The sequence below is a fragment of the Phoxinus phoxinus genome (genome assembly GCF_949152265.1).
Source record: "Phoxinus phoxinus genome assembly, chromosome: 6".
In the NCBI taxonomy this organism is placed as follows: Eukaryota; Metazoa; Chordata; class Actinopteri; order Cypriniformes; family Leuciscidae; genus Phoxinus; species Phoxinus phoxinus.
In genome coordinates this window covers 8,478,542-8,500,150 of record NC_136881.1, presented here as the reverse complement: position 1 = coordinate 8,500,150, position 21,609 = coordinate 8,478,542, and the positions used below count along the sequence as shown (strand labels likewise).

The window sequence follows — 21,609 nt, the reverse complement described above, 5'->3', positions numbered from 1 at the left end:
TGACCTAGTAAATATATAAAGTAGTTTTGTTGCTGCATTAAAAATAGGTTCAACTATTATTGGTCGGTGAAAAAGAGAAACAAACCAATACCAAAACCACTTGAATCCACATGTCTCAATTATGATGTCAAGTGTATAAGTAGGACCTTTCCAGAAGGACAAGTGTACAGCTATTATGTAAGTCTACTAGTTCAGAGCAAAAAAATTGGAGGACTACACCCTAAAAAAGACAATGTTGTAATGTCAAGTCTTTTTAGCATCAGCGGAGTATTGCGATTGCCTATAGAGGTGAAGATGTTCCAGGAAAGGCTAAAGCTAGCTGTATTTTATTTGATGTGATTTCAAAAGCTTTAGCTGCCATTTGGCAGCTTTGGATTCCTACATAAGCTCAGAGTCTTATGATACAACCTTTGTACAAGATTGAAGGGCATGCAGAGAAACACAAGTCCAGACTAACCATTTACACCTCTTATTGAGGCATTGGTGTCTTTAAACGTTAGGATTATTCAACAATTAAACCGTAGTTTTGTTTAATTTAAAAAGTAAACAGTGATTGGTAAGTTACTCTAAAAACTTTAATTACTAGCTTCTAATTTCATCTTCAACAGTGTAATTAGATTACTGCACTAATTACTCTCTCTAAAATGTATTGCATTCCTTATTACTAATTACTTTCTAAATCCCATATCAATCTTGACCAATTGAACAATACAGGGATAGACATAAAACATATTTAAAGGGAGATTGTTAAATTAAAACATTTTATCATTAGACATTAAGTTTTGATTTTAAATCAACTATTTTTTAATATAGAATTATTCTATAGTCTATTCTATACGGCATTTAATGCAATTACATCAGAAGTTACTGTAATTAAATTACTGAAACATAGAGTATTCCTTTACTTTTTCAAGGGAAAAGTAATTACCGGTAAATTACAGTTATTATTACTTAGTAATGCATTACACCCATCACTGCAAATAAATACTAGTTTTGTCCAAAATATACTGTTGTTCTTTATGCATTTTTTTTAGATGTTTGCTCTAAAAACTGCTTATAAATTTCACACTTTATTTGTCTAAAAATTTAAATCTACTGTAAGTCTATATTGTCCAAGAAATGCACTTCAGTTGACACTTCCATGGTACGTTTGTTCCATATCTGACATCTGGTCAATATAAGACTGATGTTTTATACTTGAGTGAGACGTATAGAAATGGCTCTAAATTCAGACAGGTGATTAATTTCTTCAAATCTAACTTTGAACCCAAGGGCTGAAGGATACTGTCAGAAAGTTTTAAGACTAAGATATATTATCCATGAAGTTGTGGGCTGTTATTATTATCCAGATCTGCGTATGCCCCCTGTGTTTACCGTCTCTGAATAAATCAGATTTCTTCATTCATGACAGATGGTATTATGAGTGTTTACCCTCAGGTTCATATTCCAACATCTTTTAGAGTGGTTGGTCTGGGAGTCAAAGGATCAAACTGTGCCTTGTGTGGGTGTGAATTGAAAAGTTAACTGGAGACATTTAATGACTGAAAGAATGGCAGGATATAATGAGTGAAAAAACTCATTGCGAGAAGGTGTCAAAGCAGATATGCAAAGAGTTGTTTTCTAGTTGACAGTGCAAAGAAACAATGAGAAGTTACGAGTTATTAAAGCAATTTATTGCTTTGAGCACATTTTTGTTTGTTGACAGTTCTGCTGTGAATGTTGTTGCCTGTTTGAGGCCATTTAAAAACAATAACTTATGCTAAATTGTATTATATTAAAATAGAAAACTTTTTTATAGTTGTATTTTGAAATGTAATTTATTCCTGTGATGGCAAAGCTGAATTTTCAGCATCATTTCTCCAGTCTTCAGTGTCACATGATCCTTCATGAATCATTCTAAAATGCTGATTTGCTGCTCAAGACACATTTCTTCTTATTATCAATGTTGAAATATATGGTGCTTGCTTAAAATTAATTTTGTGATGCATTTTGTTTTTCAGGATTTTTTGATGAATAGAAATTTCTAAAAATCTTTTGTAACAATGTAAAAGTCTTTGTCACTTTTGATTAATTTAATGCATCCGTATAAAAATTATAATTGAATATACATTATTATGTTGAATTTTACAATTTGCATATCAAAAATTGCAAAAAAAAATAGGTTTCTTGCAAGCTAATGGGATCATTGCCTTTTGTTTCTTTACATGTTATGCATCTTCAGTATACGTCATCTTATTTTTCTTGCAATAAAATAATTACTTTAATTCTATACTTTGTCAATTAAAGATGGGAAATTTACCATTGCACTGTACTTCACTGTATTTGTCCAGGGCTACATGGTGGAGTTAACGTCTCATCAGGGCAGCGTGGGCCGGGTTCTGAAAGCAGGAAGTGTGTTATTGTCTGGAGGGCAGCTGACTGATGATGAAGAGAGCGAGGTGCGGGAACAGATGAATCTGCTCAACTCTCGCTGGGAACATCTGCGTGTGGCCAGCATGGAGCGACAGAGCAGGTGGTCACATGTTTGCATGATGAGTCTTTATTTAGCCAGACATATTAACAAGAGAGACTTAACCCTACGCTATTTGCACATCCTTATATAACTGAGGTTTCGGAACATTTCTAGGCTTCATGAAGTTTTGATGGGCCTGCAGCACCAGCAGCTAAAGCAGCTCTCTGATTGGCTGGACACGACCGAAACTCGGATTAAAAGAATGGGAGCACAGCCTTTAGGACCTGAACTTGATGAGATAAAGCGTCAAATTGAAGAGCAAAAAGTATGTCCTGGATTTTTTTGTGGTTAATTTTAATACCAAAAACGTACTAAAAAGACGAAACAAGTAAAGACATAATTGTCTCTACAGCTCTTACAGGAAGATCTGGAGCTGGAGCAAGTGCGAGTGAACTCTCTGACTCATATGGTGGTGGTAGTAGATGAAAACAGTGGTGATGGTGCCACCGCGGCCTTGGAGGAAAAACTGCTGGTACATGTTGTTTTATTTATATGCACAACTTGATTTCCCCAGTCTTAGGATCAATATTCTATCAAACTATCAAAAACCAAACACTTTCTGTAACTGTAACTACAGCCCTAAAGTCTGCCTGGTTGATTGGACTCAATAACGGTGGTATAATGTTTAGTTTTACTGTGATCAGCCTTCCATAACACCCCTATGTTACCTACACAGCACCTTGGGGAACGCTGGGCAGCGATCTGCAAATGGACTGAAGAGCGTTGGATCCTCCTTCAAAAGATCCTACTGAGCTGGCAACATTTCTCTGAGGAGCAGGTAGTGAATCCTTGCAGATCGTGCTGGAAAAAGCGTTTGCAATGCATTTAGCAGCTCTGAAAACGCCTTTTGAATCCTGCCTGTTAAATGACTATAATGAGAGCATGTCTGGGGAAACATAAAGGCTTTGAAGACCTCTTTTCTCAAGAGAATCGGCACGATAACATCACCAGTGCTCAAAAGAAACAGGAAAACTAGCAGTGCAGAACACATCTCACAATCTCCCTTTAATCCGCTGTCGTTGTTTTATAGCTGCTGTTTGATTCTTGGCTGACTCAAAAGGAGGAGTTAGTTCAGTCTATCCAAAGAAGTGGCACAAATGACCCAAATGAAGTAGCCGCCAACCTAAGGAAGCTTGCTGTAAGTGGCCACACTCACTGAAACATTAAAGTCAACCCTGCTTTGCTTGATTTTATCCATCAGGACTTGATGGTTAATCATGCGTTTTGATTTTTCATAATTGAATATGCTGCAATGCATGACATGTAAAAATCACATTAAAAAAGTAAAATAGGTTTCAAATGCTATTTCATGTTGAAATCCTTTTTAATGGGCTTGAAATCAGTCCTTTTTAATAATGCAACACAATTTCCAGCTAGCATTAAATGGCTGACTTCTCTTAGATTATTGTTGTGTTTTTCTTTTTAAGATTCTGACTTTAAAACCGGAATGCATTTCATAACTTAAAGATTGCCGGCGGATCTTTCGTTCCTCAGATTTTAAAAGCAGACCTGGAGTTGAAGAGGCAGACCATGGACAAGCTTTGCTCCCTCGTTCAAGATCTGCTGACCAACATTAAGAGCAAAGAGGCCGCTGGGAAACTAGAGGCGAAGCTGGAAAGGTTTGCTCAGCGCTGGGACAAATTGGTACAGTCGCTTCAGCTCACCAGCACCAAGGTGGTTATGCTAATGCCATTCCATTTACTGTGTCTCATCTTTTCCGCAATACTGTTCCATCTATTTCTATTTCGCTCAAAATTTGATATGGCTTCCCTGCATGTCCCTGCCATCACTCTGAATAAATAAACCGCTCTCACTGTATCTCACCCTCTCTCTTTCATGTGCACTCAAGAATCAGACTTCTGTACACTTACACATGCATGTCTTACAACTTTTGTCCCTCATAGTTTTCAACTATTGTCACCACATCCCAGTCGGAGCACACGCACACAACCATGGCAACTGTCACCAAGGTGACCACGAACCAGAAAAAGATGGTGAAGCATACTAAAGAGGGCATGTCTACCCCACCACCTCAGAAGAAGCGGATTGTCGTGGATTCAGAACTGAGGAAAAGGTGAGCTTGAATACCTTGCATACAGGTCACTAAATGTGAAAGACCCAACGGAAATAGGAGACTTAGTGTGTAATTTTCTTAATCACACTGATAGTTAAAAATGTTTTTATCTTGATTATCACCATTTCAAGATTGAGAAAATAAGAAGGTAATACATTTTGTGTGGTTTATGCTTAAAAGACACCATGACAAGCACACTTTTATCCTGTGTTGATGGGTTTCCTATTGAAACAAAGTTGAGGTGGAACATATTGAAGGGATTGTCCCTTTTGTTTAAAAGAGCTCATAAGGATTTAATTACACCACAACTATGAACATGATTTGCTACTTGCTATCTGACAGCAAAAATTAGGGGGAGGGACAACTTTTAGAACTGCACTGTTATAGGATATAGATGTGTCAAAGCTAATACACAACAAATATAAGGCACAAAACTCAAAATTTGGAGAAATACATTTCAGAATGATAAACATGATGAACATCCATCCGCTTGTCCTATGTAGGGTCATGGAATAAACATTGATATTTTGAAAGTTTGATCATCCTTTTAGTTATAACTATATTTCATTTTATAGGACTAGATTTAAGGTTAAAGAATTGCTGATAAAAGTCAAACTTACAAACACATACTGTACAAGTTTGTTGTCATAAAACCATGTGTGAGGCATGTCTAAAAAATACTTGTTTGCATGATTCAAAAACGATATATATTTATCTAAATAAGATATTGCATGAAAATCAAGTGAAGTTTAGCTTTTTTTAAATTCTTTAATTCTCAAGGGAATTTATGTTGTGTTAATGCTGAAGTGAAGGCTTTTTCATCTAAATAAGCACGTTTACAGCCTGTGTGAGTTCAACTCCACTTGTGAGTTAAGAAATGATGCTAAAACACAAAGCCTGCAGTGAGGGGGGGAATGCTAATCAATGCCAACAACATTCAAATGACTAACAAACAAACAAGAATAACTCATTTGTTTTGCTGTTCTCCCATCGATTTCCCTGCAGATTTGATGTGGACTTCACTGAAATTCACAGTTTCATGACTCGGTCAGAGGCTGTTTTGCAAAACCCAGAGTTCTCAGTGTCCCGTAAGGAGGGCAGTGTGGCAGACATCTATGAGAAAGTGCTGGTAGGTAACATTAACATGTTCTGTAGTGATTCACCCGTTTCATACAACAAATGAATGTGTGCTGAAAAGATATTAGACTGCAAAGTGTATTATATTACATTAGAATAGTTTTGAACTTCAAAATTGTGATTATATGCAAAGTATTTTCTTATGAAAATGATAATATAATTAAACATAATTAAAATCTATAATAAGTATATTAAAATCATATAAATGAAGTAAAATGTAATAGTTATATTTTAAAAGGTGTATGTAAATGCATTAATTAAAACAATTGAATTGGTGTTTACTGTGTGATTCTTTCTGCCATTTTTGAGGCAATTGACAGGGAAAAACCAGAAAAGTTCAGGAAGTTGCAAGAAGCCACTCGTTCAGCCCAGGCTTTGGTGGATCAACTCACTAGCGGTAAAAGGGATTATTTTCATATGCACATTAATTCATTCGATTTCCGCCCCTTGATTTTCAAAACGTGCCCTTGTTTTCCTGTTAAAAACAAAAAAACGAATATCTCCCATCTTATTTGGAAAGCAATAACCTGCATTTTGCTGCTAATTAAAGTGATAAAATCCTGCATAATGCCAGCTTTATTAATAATAGATGGAGATGTACATCGATGGGACATTTCTTAGCTATTTTGAAAGTCTAAAGCCTTTGGCAGCTTAATTGCCTCAGCAAATGCCGTTTCAATATGCATGAGTCTCATTTGTCCTAATGGATCTTTCTCTAAAGACGGTCAGAATTCCGAGGACATCGAGCAGGCGGCTCAGCAGTTACGAGCTCGATGGGTTGATTTCTGCGCTCTCCTAGCCGAAAGGCTGGCGTGGTTGGCCTACCAGACCAAAGTCCTGGCTTTCTACAATCTCTTCCAGCAACTTGAGCAGGCTGTGGGGACCGCTGAGAACTGGCTCAAGGTCCAATCGCCGCCCGCGTGCGAGCCGGAGCCTCTGAGGATTCAGCTGGAGCGTTGCAGGGTAACCACCAGTGTCTGTCCTCGTGCATGGGGTCTTGTTCCTCTGTAGATTTGTCTTTCAATGTGTGTCTGTTCTGTGTCCATATACAGGGCACAGTCTGTCTTTTCCTGTGTCTGGCCAGGTAATGCCCTTTACCCGCTGCATGTGTTCATCTGATCTCATGCAAAAAAAAGAAGGGGGAAAAAACCCTGCAATGATGCATTCATGCAGGACGTTTTTTATAATGCCAGACAGGACAAATGACCTTCAGATTTTTTTTTCTTGATCTTTTGAAATAAAAGAGCTTGATTTACTTGGTAAACATGCTATAACTTTCTGAACTTCCTTCACAATCCTATCAGTATGTCCTTCCAAAGATTCCCAACATTAGAAATAAGCAGATGTTTTTTTTTTTTTTTTTTTTTTTTGCACGGTCTCTGAAGTTTACACTGTTTTTGGCACAAGAAACATAACATTATAGGTGGGGAAAAATGTATGATATGAAAAAACTCCAATCATATGTTTTCACAAATAATTTATATATGTAATGCTAACAGTTTTTTTTAAATATGGATTTTATTTAAAGGGGCCTATTTTTTATAACTTGCACTGTTATTTATTTATTTATTTATTTATTTTTAAGGGCATTAGAAGTTGATCGCTTAGTTATGGGTTCTGAGTTTTGCTGACAGATCCAATATAGTTGCCACTCTGGTTTTTGTCATTTATGTCAAAAGATCAAGGAAAATCATTCTCAATCAACAATCCGTTTGTGAAATTGCCATTTTAAAGGGGACTCTGGCTGACCAGACTGCTGAATTTTAACTGCAGTTAGAGTTTGTGCAATTTTACTGTGATTATGGTACTTGTATAGGATGATTTAATTGAAAAATTAATGCATTTCCACTGACTGATGGCTGTGGACTAATTTCAGTGGGGTAGACGCGGCCTGTTGGATTAATGAATATGGTATAACAAGCAGAGAGACAAGTTGTGTGATAAAAAAAAAAAGTTTGAGTTATCAAAGTTCTGCAGGTTTAAAGTCTCTTTGTTAATCTGTTCTTACCTCTTTTATCCATGAGTATATCTGTCCTTGACAGCTTTCTGTATGAACATCTTTCTTGCTTCTGACTCTTTACCAGATCCTAGTTTCTGTAATGTGTCTTTCAGAAGAGACATGGCTCCCTAAAGACCTTGAGTGTCTGATGATTTGATCATTTGATGTGATTAACCAATTCGTTGTCTTACTATTCCCCAGCCCAGGTTTACTCATTTAATCACACACACACACACACACACACACACACACACACACACACACACACACACACACACACACACACACACACACACAGGGTTTGAATATTTCATGTCCATGTATTTGGGGGAAAAAAAGAAAACTGAGACTTTCATATGGCAGCGATAATGTGATTTATAAGATCAATTTATTAGATGTAATGTGTTTTATTAGAGCTATTTTATTGGCAATTTCGAAACAACATACCATAAATAAGCTATATGTACGCTTTATTAAAGGAAAGGAGGTGCAATGAAAGAGTTGTGGAGTGAAAACTCAAAGCTAAAGAAGAGATTTTATGAAGTTTTGATTGAATTTGCGAAGCCTGTAAAAACATTTGCCTCACAACAAAACAATATTCTCTGCATTTGAATCAGCATAGACACTTTGAAGTTATGAGTAAAGTTATGATTTCTAAATAATCATGTTTAATCCCACTTCAGGAGACGAGGGCGGACCGCAAAAAGAAGGGGCCATTTTCCTGCCAGTATTTGTGCTATTATGTGACTCAGTTTAAAATGTTTACAAGACCAGTGCTTCATTTAATTTCACAGGATGAGATCGCTCGCCTCTCCGCTCTACAACCACAAGTGGACAAGCTGCATGAACAACTTCAGGAGCTGCGGCAGAAAGAAGAGACGCCTGTTCTCTTTGATGCTGACATCTCTGCCTTCCAAGAGCACTACCACCAAGTCCTCGAGGACCTGAGGGCCAGGGAACGACAGCTTGTTCTGGGTGAGGGATGTCTTGTGCTATGCTATTTGGGTTAACGTTGAGGGAGTTTAAAAGTGGATCACTCGCACACTGTACTATGACAGCACTTGTACGTAGGATTCAGACTGCAGTGTGGTGTGGTTTGATCACGTTAGCTTCTGAGCTGGCAGCATTTTCATAACTCTTTCAAATCAACGAGTGTCTCTACCCTATTATGCTACACAAGCGTCTGAAAGTTTCACGGCCTTGTTCTAATCTTTACATAATCTCTGGCTGAAAGGTAAGTCGTGTCTAATGAGTTTCTACACAATCCAGAAAGATTCTTAAAACTTCCATCAATTCAAGACGCCAGCATGTATCCACCATATTAAATTTTTTTGTGTGCTGAATGTATGGACAAAATCCTCCGAATTATGCAGAATGGTCAAATTTAAATACCAGAGCTGAGAGTATACTTTCAGCTACTATTAATAGTGAAGTAAACAGATTATTTAAAGGGGTCAAATGTAAGAATTGTCATGTATTAATCGCTTTTTGATTGCCAATGTGTGAACAGCTTGTAATGAAACTTAAAAAAACGTTGTGAAGAACATTTTTGCCGGGAAAATCAAAAGGATGTTCATCTGTTCAATGACGCATGAAATGAATGTAAATACAATGTTCAGGATAATGCTGAAAGAGCCATTCTGTACTGTAATGTCAATGCGTCATGCAAAGAAAATAGATTTTTCCGAACTATAGTCTCACATAGTCAGATATAGACTGTAGTCTCAAATATACGTTATAATCAAACCATCATAACGCTGGGCAATCATTTTAATTACCTCATCTATCGACATGTTGCCGGTGAATTGCAAAGCTAGTGCAGACATATACACACATGATCGCTACAATCAGATGCTTTTTTTAAGCGCTGTTTTTTCTCCGCTGTCATTTTTGTTGTGTGTTTATTTTGTTATTTAGAGGAAAGCGCGGAGCACATATTTTCATACTCCATACTTATTTTCATATTCGTGGCCGGTGTCAGGATTTTTGTTAATAGTGTATTGCTCGCTGAAAGTGTATTTCTAACTTTTTTACTTCTAAGCGAAAAACAACGGAAAAAAACATAGCCTAGAGTAATATCGTGAGCTTGAATCACATTCAGGCTCTTGTACGTGTGCACAAGTGCGAGCACTGAATTCTACATATAGCCCCTTTAATAGTCAATTATTTGTGAAAAACAGACATGCAGACAATGGGACATTCGTTGAACTTTGTAAATGATAGACATTTGAGTTCTGTTGAAAACTGCAGGACTTTGCTGGCAGATATTGTATTGGTGACTGTGTGTTTAGACTTGTCTTCTTTTCTCTTGTATTAGTCCAGTCTAGTCTTCCACCAGCACGTTATAAGGATGTGATGGCAGCGCTGCTGGCCTGGCTGCAGCAGTGTGAGAATAAACTAGCCATCCCGTCCACAGCAGTGACCGAGTACCCTGTCATGGAGCAGAGGCTCAAAGACATCATGGTTTGATCATAAGATACTTGAAAAACATTTACAAATCTTCAAGACCACAAACTCTTGAACCATCGTGTAAATCGCTTGTTTACACGTTTTGATGAAATCAGCCTACTAATCCAGACTCATTATTTGCATTTTGTGTGTTGTTTTTAAGGTAAAACCTGCAGAATTCTGCCGAGTGGATTTAAATCACTCCATTCATGGTCAAATGTATCAAATGGGGCTGAAAGAACTACACACTTATTTGGTTGCTGAAAGCATTATTAAATCATGCAAGATTTCAAGTGTGATCCTGCACACCAAACTGGGATACAAGAAAGTATCTGATCCTCAAACAATTACACATTTCACTGTTAACTGAAATCTTTTGTAGGATCATAGTAAAAACATAAAGACATAAACATAATTGTAGTCATAAATACTATGTAAATATTACTTTGGCTTCTAAAAAAGCAATGGTGATAGCCAAAACATATTTAGAAAATACAAAATTGCATAAAACGTAAGACTGCCTCACTTAATACATTGTTTAATTGACATATTTACCAAAATGCCACATATACTAGGCGATAGGAACATTTCATAAGGAATGTGTGCATTTTTATTTTAATAATAATAATAATCAAAGATTATTTGCAGTTTTGTGTTAATATTATTGGTTTTATTTGTTAAACATTGATTGAATGCCTAATAATATTGGTAATATTAACACACTGAATGAGTGCCAACATATTTTTGCAGGCAATTCAGACAGCACAGAAGGAGCATCAGGGTGACGTGGATGACCTCAATAAGATGGCCGAGCAGGTGTTCCAGAAAGCACCTCCTGAGATCTATCAGAAGTACCGAACTGAGCTGGACAACGTGATGGTGCGCTGGCGGCGTGTGTCTGAGCAGCTGGAGGAGAACATCCAGAAGCTGCAGGATCACATGACCAAATTACAGCAGTTCCAGGCACGTGCTGAAACAATATGCTGATGAGGCTTTTCCCCAAATTACACTGGCTCTAGTTTCTCTGTAGCAGAAACACTTCACCTACACCACGCTGGGTGCTTTCCAAGTAGAATGCACTTGAATGCAGGCACCTGGAGATGTTGGCTGTGTCTCAACACCTTGTCAGCTGCCTACTCAGAGAGCTTACTAGGTTTTGAGACACATCCTTCCGCGAAAAGTATTTTTTTTAAAGGTTGCTCTTCTTTTTCTTTTTCTTTTTTTTAATCTCAGGTGACTATTCTGGGTTCGATAGAAAATAAGCTCAATCGATAGCATTTGTAAATTGTAGTAATTTGTCACAAAGCAAAAATCAAGGTTGCAGTGAGGCACTTACAGTGGATTTAAAAGCATACATGTGATTTTAACACTTTCATTCTTTTGTTAAAACTTGTGTATTATTTGAGCTGTTTATTTTAAAAAAATTACATTGTTTAAGGTCATTTAAGGCGTTGTCATGGCAACAAAGTTGTAAAATTGGTTATTCTGTAACTACGCAGAAAAGGTTAGTAAGCGATTTTTTTTTTTGTTACACACATACTGTTTACACCGTGTGGCTCTAATTTTGAAACAAGAGTATTTTAACGTTTAAAGATTTACATGCCTTTCCTTTAGCCCAAACAGTATAGTTGCTAGCATAGTGCTAGCAACACCAAGGTCATGGGTTTGATTACCAGGCAAAAGAAGACCTAATACAATGTAGATGTGTACCTTGAATAAAAGTCTGCTTTCGGTTGAGCTTAACTTGTTTTGAACCCTGAATATTCCTTTAATGGAGTTTGTTATATTTAATTAAAGTTGCAACTTTAACTCAGGTGTTTATCCTTAGCAAAAATAAATTCCTATGGGTTGTGTATGATAAAAACATGCATTTTCTGATAGAGCATCATTTTATCCAATGGTAGAATGACACGAAGACTCTGCAGAAGTGGATGGCAGAGGTCGATGTTTTCCTGAATGAGGAATGGCCAGCGCTGGGAGACGCAGAGGCTTTGGAGAAACAGTTGGAACAGTGCACGGTGAGGACAGTCTTTATTTATTTAGCGGTAAAAAAAAAAGGTTTGTGTTCCCAAACTTGGAATAAAGCTCTAGAGAAAGAAGTGCTAAAATAAAATAAAAAGTGATCCATAAAACTCACCATTGTGTTTCACGAACATGGCCCAAAAATTAAAATTCAGAAGAGAGTGTTTTTTTATGCAGAGGCAAAGCATAGCCTAAATGAAAGCATTGGTCTGGAAGATGAAGAACTGTTTCTCATTAAGATGAAATCTGCGAAAATATGTTGTTGGGAGACCTGCTAATATAGCCGCAGCGGTGGTTGAATAAGCCGTAAAGCCATTGGGACCTGACTCAGTAAAGACCCCGTCTTCTCTTTTCAGGGAATGGCAGGAAATTATTTTTCATATTACTCGTCGTTAGAACTGTAGCTTAAACATGAAATTACATTTCTCAAATTGCAGTTCAATATTTGTCTGCCCTATGGGAAGTTAGCTGTAATGATGGTGATAGCTTTGCTTCTATCTAGTAGAATTGGGTCAATGCATTGCCGTGACCTGTTTTTTAGGATGGCCAAGACCATCTATTTCAAACATTCTGTTATGATTTGCCAGGCTCTGGTGAATGACATCCACACCGTCCAACCAAGTCTGAACGGGATCAATGAGGTGGGACTGGCCTTGAAGAGGGAAGCCGAGACACCGTTTGCCATAAAAATACAGAAGATGCTTGATGAGCTCAATGCTCAGTGGGAGCTCATTTGCAAACAGGTAATTAACATGCCACATGGGCTTATGGTGCATTATACTAATTAATTACGAAGTGAGGAACAATTTTGTCATCTTAAAAAGACCACGCATACCATTTTCGCACCTAGACAATATCTAAGTGAAACTTTCTGATGTTATTAGAGCATTGCCTGCAGTTTCAGGTAGATGTTGAAGCAAAAATTAACTGTATTATGGTTGGTCCTCAGGCTTATGCAAAGAAATCAGCCCTGAAAGGAGGGCTGGACATGACGGTGAGTTTGAGGAAGGAGATGCAGGAAATGCAGGAGTGGATCACTCAGGCGGAGGAAGAGTACCTGGAACGAGACTTCCAGTACAAAACACCCGAGGAGCTTTTTAAGGCCGTGGAGGAGCTGAAGGTTTGTTCTTCAGTGGAAAATTACGTTGCTCCGAAAACATAATGCATAAAAAAATAATGAAGTATGACAATCTGGATAAAACAGAGAAACAATTGTTGACATGCACTAAGAGTATAGATATAAAATGATTCATTAAAAATTAATATGTGTGTCATAGACCATAATTTGGTCTTGACAGAATTTGATAAATAGATGCGTAATCTTAGGGTAATTTTGCTTAGGATAAAAATCTGAGAAGGAAACAAGCAAATGTCTCTATTTGAAAATGCTTTCTTGTTACTTTCCTAGAGAAACCAAGTGATCTCTTTTATAATATAAATTTTCTATTGTTTTATCTTGAAGCACTTTCAAAAAACAAAATTTGAAACTTGAGGAAAATATCATATTTATTATTTTTCAGCAAAAGGTCACTGAAAAGGATATCTTTAACTGTCAGAAAGTAAATATTATATGGACTGTTTTATATTAGATTTTTACTTTTTGCAACCCTCTTACAAGTCAAACTATGTATAATACATATACTGTAATATTATATAGGTTATGTGATCTATAATAAACTATGTATAAAATATACACACACAGAGTTAAATATTACATTTATGGTCAATTAAATTCAATAAAACATTTTATTTCTGTGAAGTACTGAATACGAGTTGAATAAATTGTCAAAATTTTGACATTTCTAATTGTTGGATACTGTCGGACCATTGAGGCGGAACAAGCCAAAATCAACCTTTAAGGGGGAGATAAACTGTGTTTTTCTACTTTTCATGCTGTGTTAATTTTATGTTTGATAATAGCTTATCTAACACATCTAATCTCACTAGAGAACATGGGATTTGTGCCTTTATTTCTTTTAAGAACAGTCTAGGGACTATTTGTACCCCATTCATTGAAAGTGTCAAGACACCAAAGTTTAAAGAAAAGCATGTTGCACTGAGAAGAAAGTGCCGGAGAAGCTCCCGGTACATTTGTCTAGCTGTCAGTCTGCTATCATGATAACTGAGATATAGTCATTTCCTAACAAGTGCCGTCTCAGTGCACGGATGCGTTTCACCTCCATGTGATCCTGTTTCTTTGTGCTTTTTATGAAGTAAATGGGGCAAACTTCCCAAGTTCAACAGTGAACAGCAGGGATCTTTCTGTCTTGTATTCTCTCTGCTCCAGTGCCAAGCTTAGCTTAACATCGGAAACAGAGGCTTAAGAGAATGCTGATGTTCACTAACCTAGGTGGAAACATCTGAATGCTCACATAATCTCCTCTCCTCTCTCCCACTCAGCGAGCTCAAGAGGAAGTCCATCAAAAGGAAACAAAGGTGAAGCTACTGACAGATAAAGTCACCAATTTCATTTCAAAGGCTCCTCCCGTGGCCCATGATGCCCTGAAGGCAGAATTGGATGTTTTGACTTCTAACTACCAGCGCCTGTGCAGCCGACTCGATGGAAAATGCAAGACTTTAGAGGTGAGCTTGATATTGTGCCAGTGATGGGGTTGCGCTCAGGAGCCAGATAGTGTCTAGTTCATTGGCATTTATTCATTTGGCTGATGCTTTTATCAAAAGCAACTTAAAGTCCTTTTAAGGTTTACTGTGCGTGCGTGCGTGCGTGTGTGCGTTCGTTCCCTGGGAATCAATCCCGTAACTTTGATGTTGCTTGTACCAGGCTCTCTCAGTTCAAACTATTAATGTGGTTCTTCTAACATTTAATCAAATTCTCAGGACACGGGCCCAATGTGATGTTTGATTAACCACATGCATCTCTCCATTTCTGTTGGCTGTTGTAGGAGGTGTGGGCATGCTGGTGTGAGCTGCTATCTTACTTGGAGTTGGAGAATGCCTGGATGGACCTACTGGAGAAGAGACTTGATGAAACGGAAAGCCTTCAAGGAGGTGTAGAGGAATTAGAAGAAGCTTTGACTGTGAGTGCTTCAAATCTTTGAGATGAACTTCAGAATTCAAATGAGACTAGCTTTCAACATGCTTCCTTTTTTAGTAAACGGATTACTTTATTAAAAGAAAATAGTTTTTTGATCTGGTCCTCACATGAGGATATCACGTGGCTACAGAAACATGGAATACTGTGCATGAATCATATCGCCTGTTTGTCCTTTTTATTGCTTGACCGCCTGTGGTCACTGTGAACCGTTGTTGTTAAAAGAACCGCAAAAATAAGTTTCCTTTTGTGTCACACTGGAAAATATGAGGATATAGGTTTAGAATGACATGAAGGTGAGTAAATGATGACTCTATTTTCATTTTGGGTTAGAGTTTGACTTGGAAAGGTCACTCTGTCCCAGAGGATTGTTTCGAGGTTGTTCTTTTTTTATTGCAGGAGACTGACTTAAATGCCATTTTCATTGGAGTTTCCACTTTGTTTTTCTCAGATATTTATTGAGATCTCTTCTAAAATTCTAGTGCGGGGTTTGTGAGGGAACTGCAGAGGGTTTGTGAGTTGATGAAAAGATAACTAATTGACTGGAAAATTTAAATAAATAAATGCGACTGCACAATTCATTAAAATTAAACTGAAATCACTATATAGATTTAAATATAGATCGTTTTCATATGACATGAAATATCAAACCGCAGTTCAAATTGCAATCACAATAGCTTATATGACAAAATGAACACTTGAATTTAAATAAGATTAAAATAAATAAATGTGACTGCACAATTAATCGAAATAAAACTGAAATCACAATATAGGTTATATATAGTTTTACATATAGATATACAGTTTTCATATGAGATGAAATGTAAAATCGCAGTTCAAATTGCAATCGCAATTTTTGGCAAAATAAACGCAATATAAAAAAAAATTTGGGCCAAGATGTTCAGCCCTATGTATAAATAATTGTACAAATATATCCCTCTTGGTTTGTAAAGAGACTGCAGAGTTGATGAAAAGCTAATAATTAATTAAATCAAATGGAAAATTAAAATAAAAAAGTGGGGCCACACAATTAATAGAAATAAAGCTGAAATTATGATATAGTTTATTTGTAGTTTTAGATAAATGTATATAGTTTTCATATGAGATTTAATGTCACATCGCAGTTAAAATTTCAGTCACATAATATGACAAAATAAACGCATTAAACGTTTTTGGCCTAGATGTGCAGCCCTGTATATAACTAATTTAAAAATAAAAACAATAAAAATAAAACGCTTAAAAAAATAAAATATTTATCTCTTACTTGAATGTCATGACCATTAACAGACATCAGAGCACCCGTGAACATGCAAATGTTTGTTAAATTGTTAAAATATTAACCTAAATTCTCAGGGGGTACTTAATATGGTACTTAATATGCTAAATATTTTACATCTAAGGGTTTGGCTAACAAAAAAGTTTGGGAACCCCTGTTCTAGACATGCAAGATTACCAAGGGGTCTTTTACTCGGGAGACTGAAAAAACAAAATTGAGAAGTAGGAGACTTTAGCAAAACATTTATTGATTTACTGTTGTGTATATTTAGTGTGGCAGACACTTCTATATAAAGCTATTTGAAAAATGAGGAATGCTACTAGAACAGACTCCATTTGCTGGCGAGAAGAATATTTGAGATATTACATAGATCTCATTTGTGATTTTTTTATTTTTTTTTCCCCTACGAGCTAATACATGCACTAATGATGATAAAATAGTCATACCAAAAATGTAATCTTGCATTATCACCATGGAAAGCATCATGGAGTTTTATGTTGAAAACGACATCTAAATCATTGGTATTAAAGTGCTTTCTTATTCCCTCCAGTCCTTAGACACAATGATTAGAGAGCATCCTGAATATAACCGCAACCAGATCCGTGAATTAGCCCAGACCCTTATGGATGGCAGAGTCCTCGATGAGCTCTTACACAAAAAAGTGGAGGACTACAACACTCGCTGGGATGAACTAATGCAAAGGGTAGGATCTTAAAATGATTCAGTTGTATTGCTGCAGCTGAAAATGTAAGTATATTCATTGGATTTTCTCATACTTTGATTCACTTCCGCTTTCTGGTGTCAATAACAGGCTTTACAAAGGCGACAGCAGCTGGAGAAGAGCCTGCAGTGGGCCCAGGAGAACGACAAAACCCTACGCCTTATTCAGGACTCTCTGAACACCACAGACCGACATTTGACTGCTTACATAGCAGATGGCATAGATGCTGCACAGATACCTCAGGAGGCACAGGTATTCATAATGTCTCACTTATGGGACAAATAAACATAGTTTATTTACTTGTATCTATCTATCCATCTGTCCGTCCATCCATCCATCATGTAGTAAAAATGTAAGGACTTCAAGGATCACAATATTATTATCTTGTTTAACAGAAAATTCAGACTGAGTTGAATGGTCATGAGACGACTCTTGATGACATGAAGAAAAAGGCTATTGAGGTCGACGCATCAGAGAAAGTGATTGGAGAAATTGATGCAACATACGTAAGAGTCACAGATCATATCATTTCAAAGGAGCTACATTTTTGTCACTTTGCTGGATCCTTCCTTCATAAATGCATTCATCAAATAATAAGTAATCAAATACTTATTAACGAATGCCAGTTTTTCTGTGTGTGTCTGTTCAGGATAAACTATTTGAAGTGAAATGCAAGTTCCGGCTTTTTCAAAAGCCAGCAAACTTTGATCAGCGGTTGAGGGAATGTGAGCGAGTGCTAGAGGAGGTGAAAGTGAAGCTGGGAGTGCTGAGTATTCGGAGTGTGGAGCAGGAGGTTGTACAGTCACAGTTGGAGCAGTGCATGGTGGGTAATGTACAGTAGGGTGTTTGGTATTTTAATTGCTTTTATCCCTATTGTTTTTAATGAATACATCAATTGTTAAGGCATGAAATATTATTGTGGAGATGAACAAAATACATTTCATACAGTTTAAAATAATCTGTTAATTTATCTATTTAATAGTAGTTTTTGTTTAGTGAGTCATACGTTGCAGTTTAGATTTTGTCGTGCTGCAATATCTTATTTATGGGGAGTTTGAACACATTTTCTATTTCCCCCATTTAGAAGCTCTATAAGAATCTGAGTGAAGTGAAATCGGAGGTGGAGACGGTGATAAAGACGGGAAGACAGATTGTGCAGAAGCAGCAGACAGAGCAACCCAAGGAGCTGGACGACAGGCTGACGGCTCTCAAACTTGCATACAATGTTTTGGGTTCACAGGTAAGGGATGCTACATGTAAGACATCTACAGTACCAATTTGAACACCCCTGGATTGTATATTGTTGGTATTTTCCATTTTAGAATAATAGTAATGTCATCAAAAACATTACAACTCAAAACCATTAAACATTACTTAAAGTATGGGAATATCTTTTGTAGATTAAACTTTTGTAAATTTATTTTATAAAGACTAGAAAACTAGCTTTGAAATAGTATTTAGAGTTTCCATTTATGCTGAACACTCGGCTGATTTCCCTTCACAATCCGCTACAACTCATCCATTTAGAAACAAGTATTTACATAGTGGATTAAAATGTCAGAAATGTCTTCCATCAAACTTTTGAGCATTTGAGTTGTCAATGATTGGTCAGATCGTCTCATTTGTCTGTGTGCAGGTAACAGAAGGAAAGCAGGAACTGGAAAAGATTTTAAAGTTATTAAGGAAGTTTAGGAAGGAGGTCAACAGTCTGACAGAATGGCTGGCAACTACTGATGAGGAACTGACGCGCCGGTCTTCGGTGGAAGGGATGCCAAGCGATTTGGATGCAGAGTTGGCTTGGGCCAAGGTGAATGAATACAAAACATTGTTTACATCTAAAAGAGTTCACCGCTCATGAAAGGAATAGTTCATCCCAAAAAATGACAGTTCTGTTATCATTTACTCCCCTCCATGTGCTTCCTTACCCATTAGCCTTTCTTTTCTTAGTGGAACACAAAATTATATTTTTTGAAATATGTTTGTTGCAGTCCATACAATGAAAGCATATAGTAAATAAATTGTATTTGTCATTTTTGAGTGAACTATTCCTTTTAACATGGTGAAAAATGTTTAACCAAACCTAAGTTGTTAGTTCATTAGCAATGCTGCTTTGTTTTCAAGAAGGTGTGTGTTTAAAAATAAATAAAAAAAAAGACACATTACTCCACATTTGAAATGATAAACTCAAAACAACCAATTAAAACATCATCTTTACCACCCAGGCGACGCAGGAAGACACTGAGCGTCATAAGCCACAGCTGAAACTAGTGAGGGAGTTGGCACAGACCCTGAAGGGTTTACTTCATAGCCAGGAGAACCTGATTGATGACAAGGTCAGTCTGCTCAACTGCAACTGGATCGCGGTGACGTCACGGAGCGAGCAGTGGCTAAAACTCCTGCTGGTGAGCAACCGTTCATAGCAACCATCTGACCCTTTTCTGAGTCATTTCATTCTAGGCAAAATATTTCTTGTGCTAAATATGCCCTGCAAGGCTAAATTCATTTCCTTTCAATTTCACATCTCCATATTGTTCCGTTAAATCCAGACGGCGATTTCTGGAGGCGGCAATAATGTTATGAAACTGTTAAGCACATTTATCTCCTGCTCTTCATTATTACCTTCTCCACTACTTGCTTTCCCCCATCATTTATCTCATCTTTTATGTCTTTGACTACATTTTCTTCTTGTTCTACTTTGTAAATAACTCTATAAATATCTGAGGGACAATACATCAACAGATGAGGCTTGGCCTCGAAGGTATAATGAAACGATTAAAGAAACAGTTCACCTAAAAATGAAAATTCTCTCATTGTTTTCTAACCCACATGTCATTCTAAACCTGTATGACTTGCTTTCTTCCATGTAACACAAAAGGTATACTCTAAGTCTTATGAAGACAGGGATAATTTTTGTGAGAAACGAGGATGCAAAAGCATCATAAAAGTGGTCCATGCACTGTATCTCACTATAGTTATTACTGAGAAATGTCCAGGGACATAAAGAAAGTCATACAGGTTTGGAACAACACAACAGTGAGTATATAATGGCAGAATGTAAATTTTTGGGTGAACTATTCCTTTTAATTCAATATGAAATTTCAAAAACCTTTTCCTGAACATACAGTGCTATGCATAAGTTTAGACACCCATGCTAAAGTTGCCTAAAACGAGGAATAAAAAATAATCTTTTGGAAATTTATCTTAATGCCTTAAAGGTTGGAGTTTTCCTCATTTTTTAAATTAAGTACTGTATTTTTCACTGTATTTCCTTGTGCTATGAATGTAATCACAACTCTTCATCTGTATTTCAGGATTATCAGAGTCAAATGAAAACACTTGAGCAGAACATTTCTCAGATCAACACCTGGATGGACCGTGCCGAAGAAACGCTGGACGAGATGAACAGCCAGGGCTGCATTGAGCACGTCATTAAGGTCTTCAGTAGCACATGACAGACACTCCCAATGAGCTGTTGCAATTTAAAACCAACTGTTCTCCATTATTGAGGACTAGAGATTGTTTTATGCAGCCATCCCTTTGCATCAAATTAAATCAAACAGTTATCCATCTTTCTATGGTAGTAATGTTTTGATGGCTCATTAATTGGAAGCAATTTGCAGCAAATGAAACTCTAGATCTGGCCATTAGGGAGAACAAAACAGACAGACACATAAAAAAGAATAGTATTTTAATTGTATAAAATTTATCATTTCTGTTGTCCTCTATAAATGAATATAATCTTTTATGTCATACTACCAACATATTTTTATATGTACATTAATTTTGTGTGCATTTTGAAGTTTTAGAAAGTTTACATGTACACATGAATTATAACTTCAATAACAAAAATAACAAAAACTATTTATTGAACAGAAAAATATAGGGCAGGCCTTGATTTTTTTTTTTTTTTTTTCAACACTTTGAATTGATTGATTATATAGTGTATGTTTTCAAAATGTAGCACACATAATTGATGTGTTGTTATTTTTGGGGGTTTATTTCAGGGATTGCGGATAGAGCTGGAGGAGATGAAGGGGAAGGTTGAAGCGGTGCAGGTTCTGGCGGAGGACCTTATAAAGAACACAGGGGAACACTGTAAAGCTCAGGTCAAACCGAAGCTAGAACAGCTCAACCAGCGCTTTGACATCGTCGCAAAGAGGATTTTAATGGGACAGGTAGTCTTATAAAAAGCTGTACGTCTGATATTTGTATACATATAGAACACATAAACATAGGGCCATGGTGGATTTTAATCTGATTTCTCTCTCTTTGTTGATCCTAAAATCATCAGTGACATTGTCTTAATAACTTCGAGAATAGATTTTCTTGTCTTTTTTTACTTTTTGTATATTGTTAATTTTTTTTTTT

The 21,609-nt window shown here is 36.7% G+C and overlaps 1 protein-coding gene across 9 annotated transcripts in view; it reads left to right on the top strand.

Annotated features, from left to right (window-relative positions):
* dmd (dystrophin) overlaps positions 1-21,609 on the top strand; it is a 99,450-nt gene that overhangs the window by 20,973 nt on the left and 56,868 nt on the right. For all 9 annotated transcript variants that reach the window (XM_079615159.1, XM_079615158.1, XM_079615157.1 and 6 more), the window contains exons 11-37: positions 2,331-2,512; positions 2,627-2,777; positions 2,865-2,984; positions 3,189-3,290; positions 3,543-3,650; positions 4,007-4,186; positions 4,417-4,586; positions 5,592-5,715; positions 6,033-6,120; positions 6,445-6,686; positions 8,517-8,697; positions 10,040-10,185; positions 10,921-11,133; positions 12,075-12,188; positions 12,780-12,935; positions 13,142-13,312; positions 14,593-14,775; positions 15,096-15,230; positions 17,071-17,223; positions 17,332-17,493; positions 17,637-17,747; positions 17,891-18,064; positions 18,326-18,481; positions 18,878-19,048; positions 19,464-19,643; positions 20,553-20,675; positions 21,246-21,416. In XM_079615159.1, the coding sequence (XP_079471285.1) occupies positions 2,331-2,512; positions 2,627-2,777; positions 2,865-2,984; positions 3,189-3,290; positions 3,543-3,650; positions 4,007-4,186; positions 4,417-4,586; positions 5,592-5,715; positions 6,033-6,120; positions 6,445-6,686; positions 8,517-8,697; positions 10,040-10,185; positions 10,921-11,133; positions 12,075-12,188; positions 12,780-12,935; positions 13,142-13,312; positions 14,593-14,775; positions 15,096-15,230; positions 17,071-17,223; positions 17,332-17,493; positions 17,637-17,747; positions 17,891-18,064; positions 18,326-18,481; positions 18,878-19,048; positions 19,464-19,643; positions 20,553-20,675; positions 21,246-21,416 (4,167 nt within the window). The remainder of the gene's footprint in view (positions 1-2,330; positions 2,513-2,626; positions 2,778-2,864; positions 2,985-3,188; positions 3,291-3,542; positions 3,651-4,006; positions 4,187-4,416; positions 4,587-5,591; positions 5,716-6,032; positions 6,121-6,444; positions 6,687-8,516; positions 8,698-10,039; positions 10,186-10,920; positions 11,134-12,074; positions 12,189-12,779; positions 12,936-13,141; positions 13,313-14,592; positions 14,776-15,095; positions 15,231-17,070; positions 17,224-17,331; positions 17,494-17,636; positions 17,748-17,890; positions 18,065-18,325; positions 18,482-18,877; positions 19,049-19,463; positions 19,644-20,552; positions 20,676-21,245; positions 21,417-21,609) is intronic.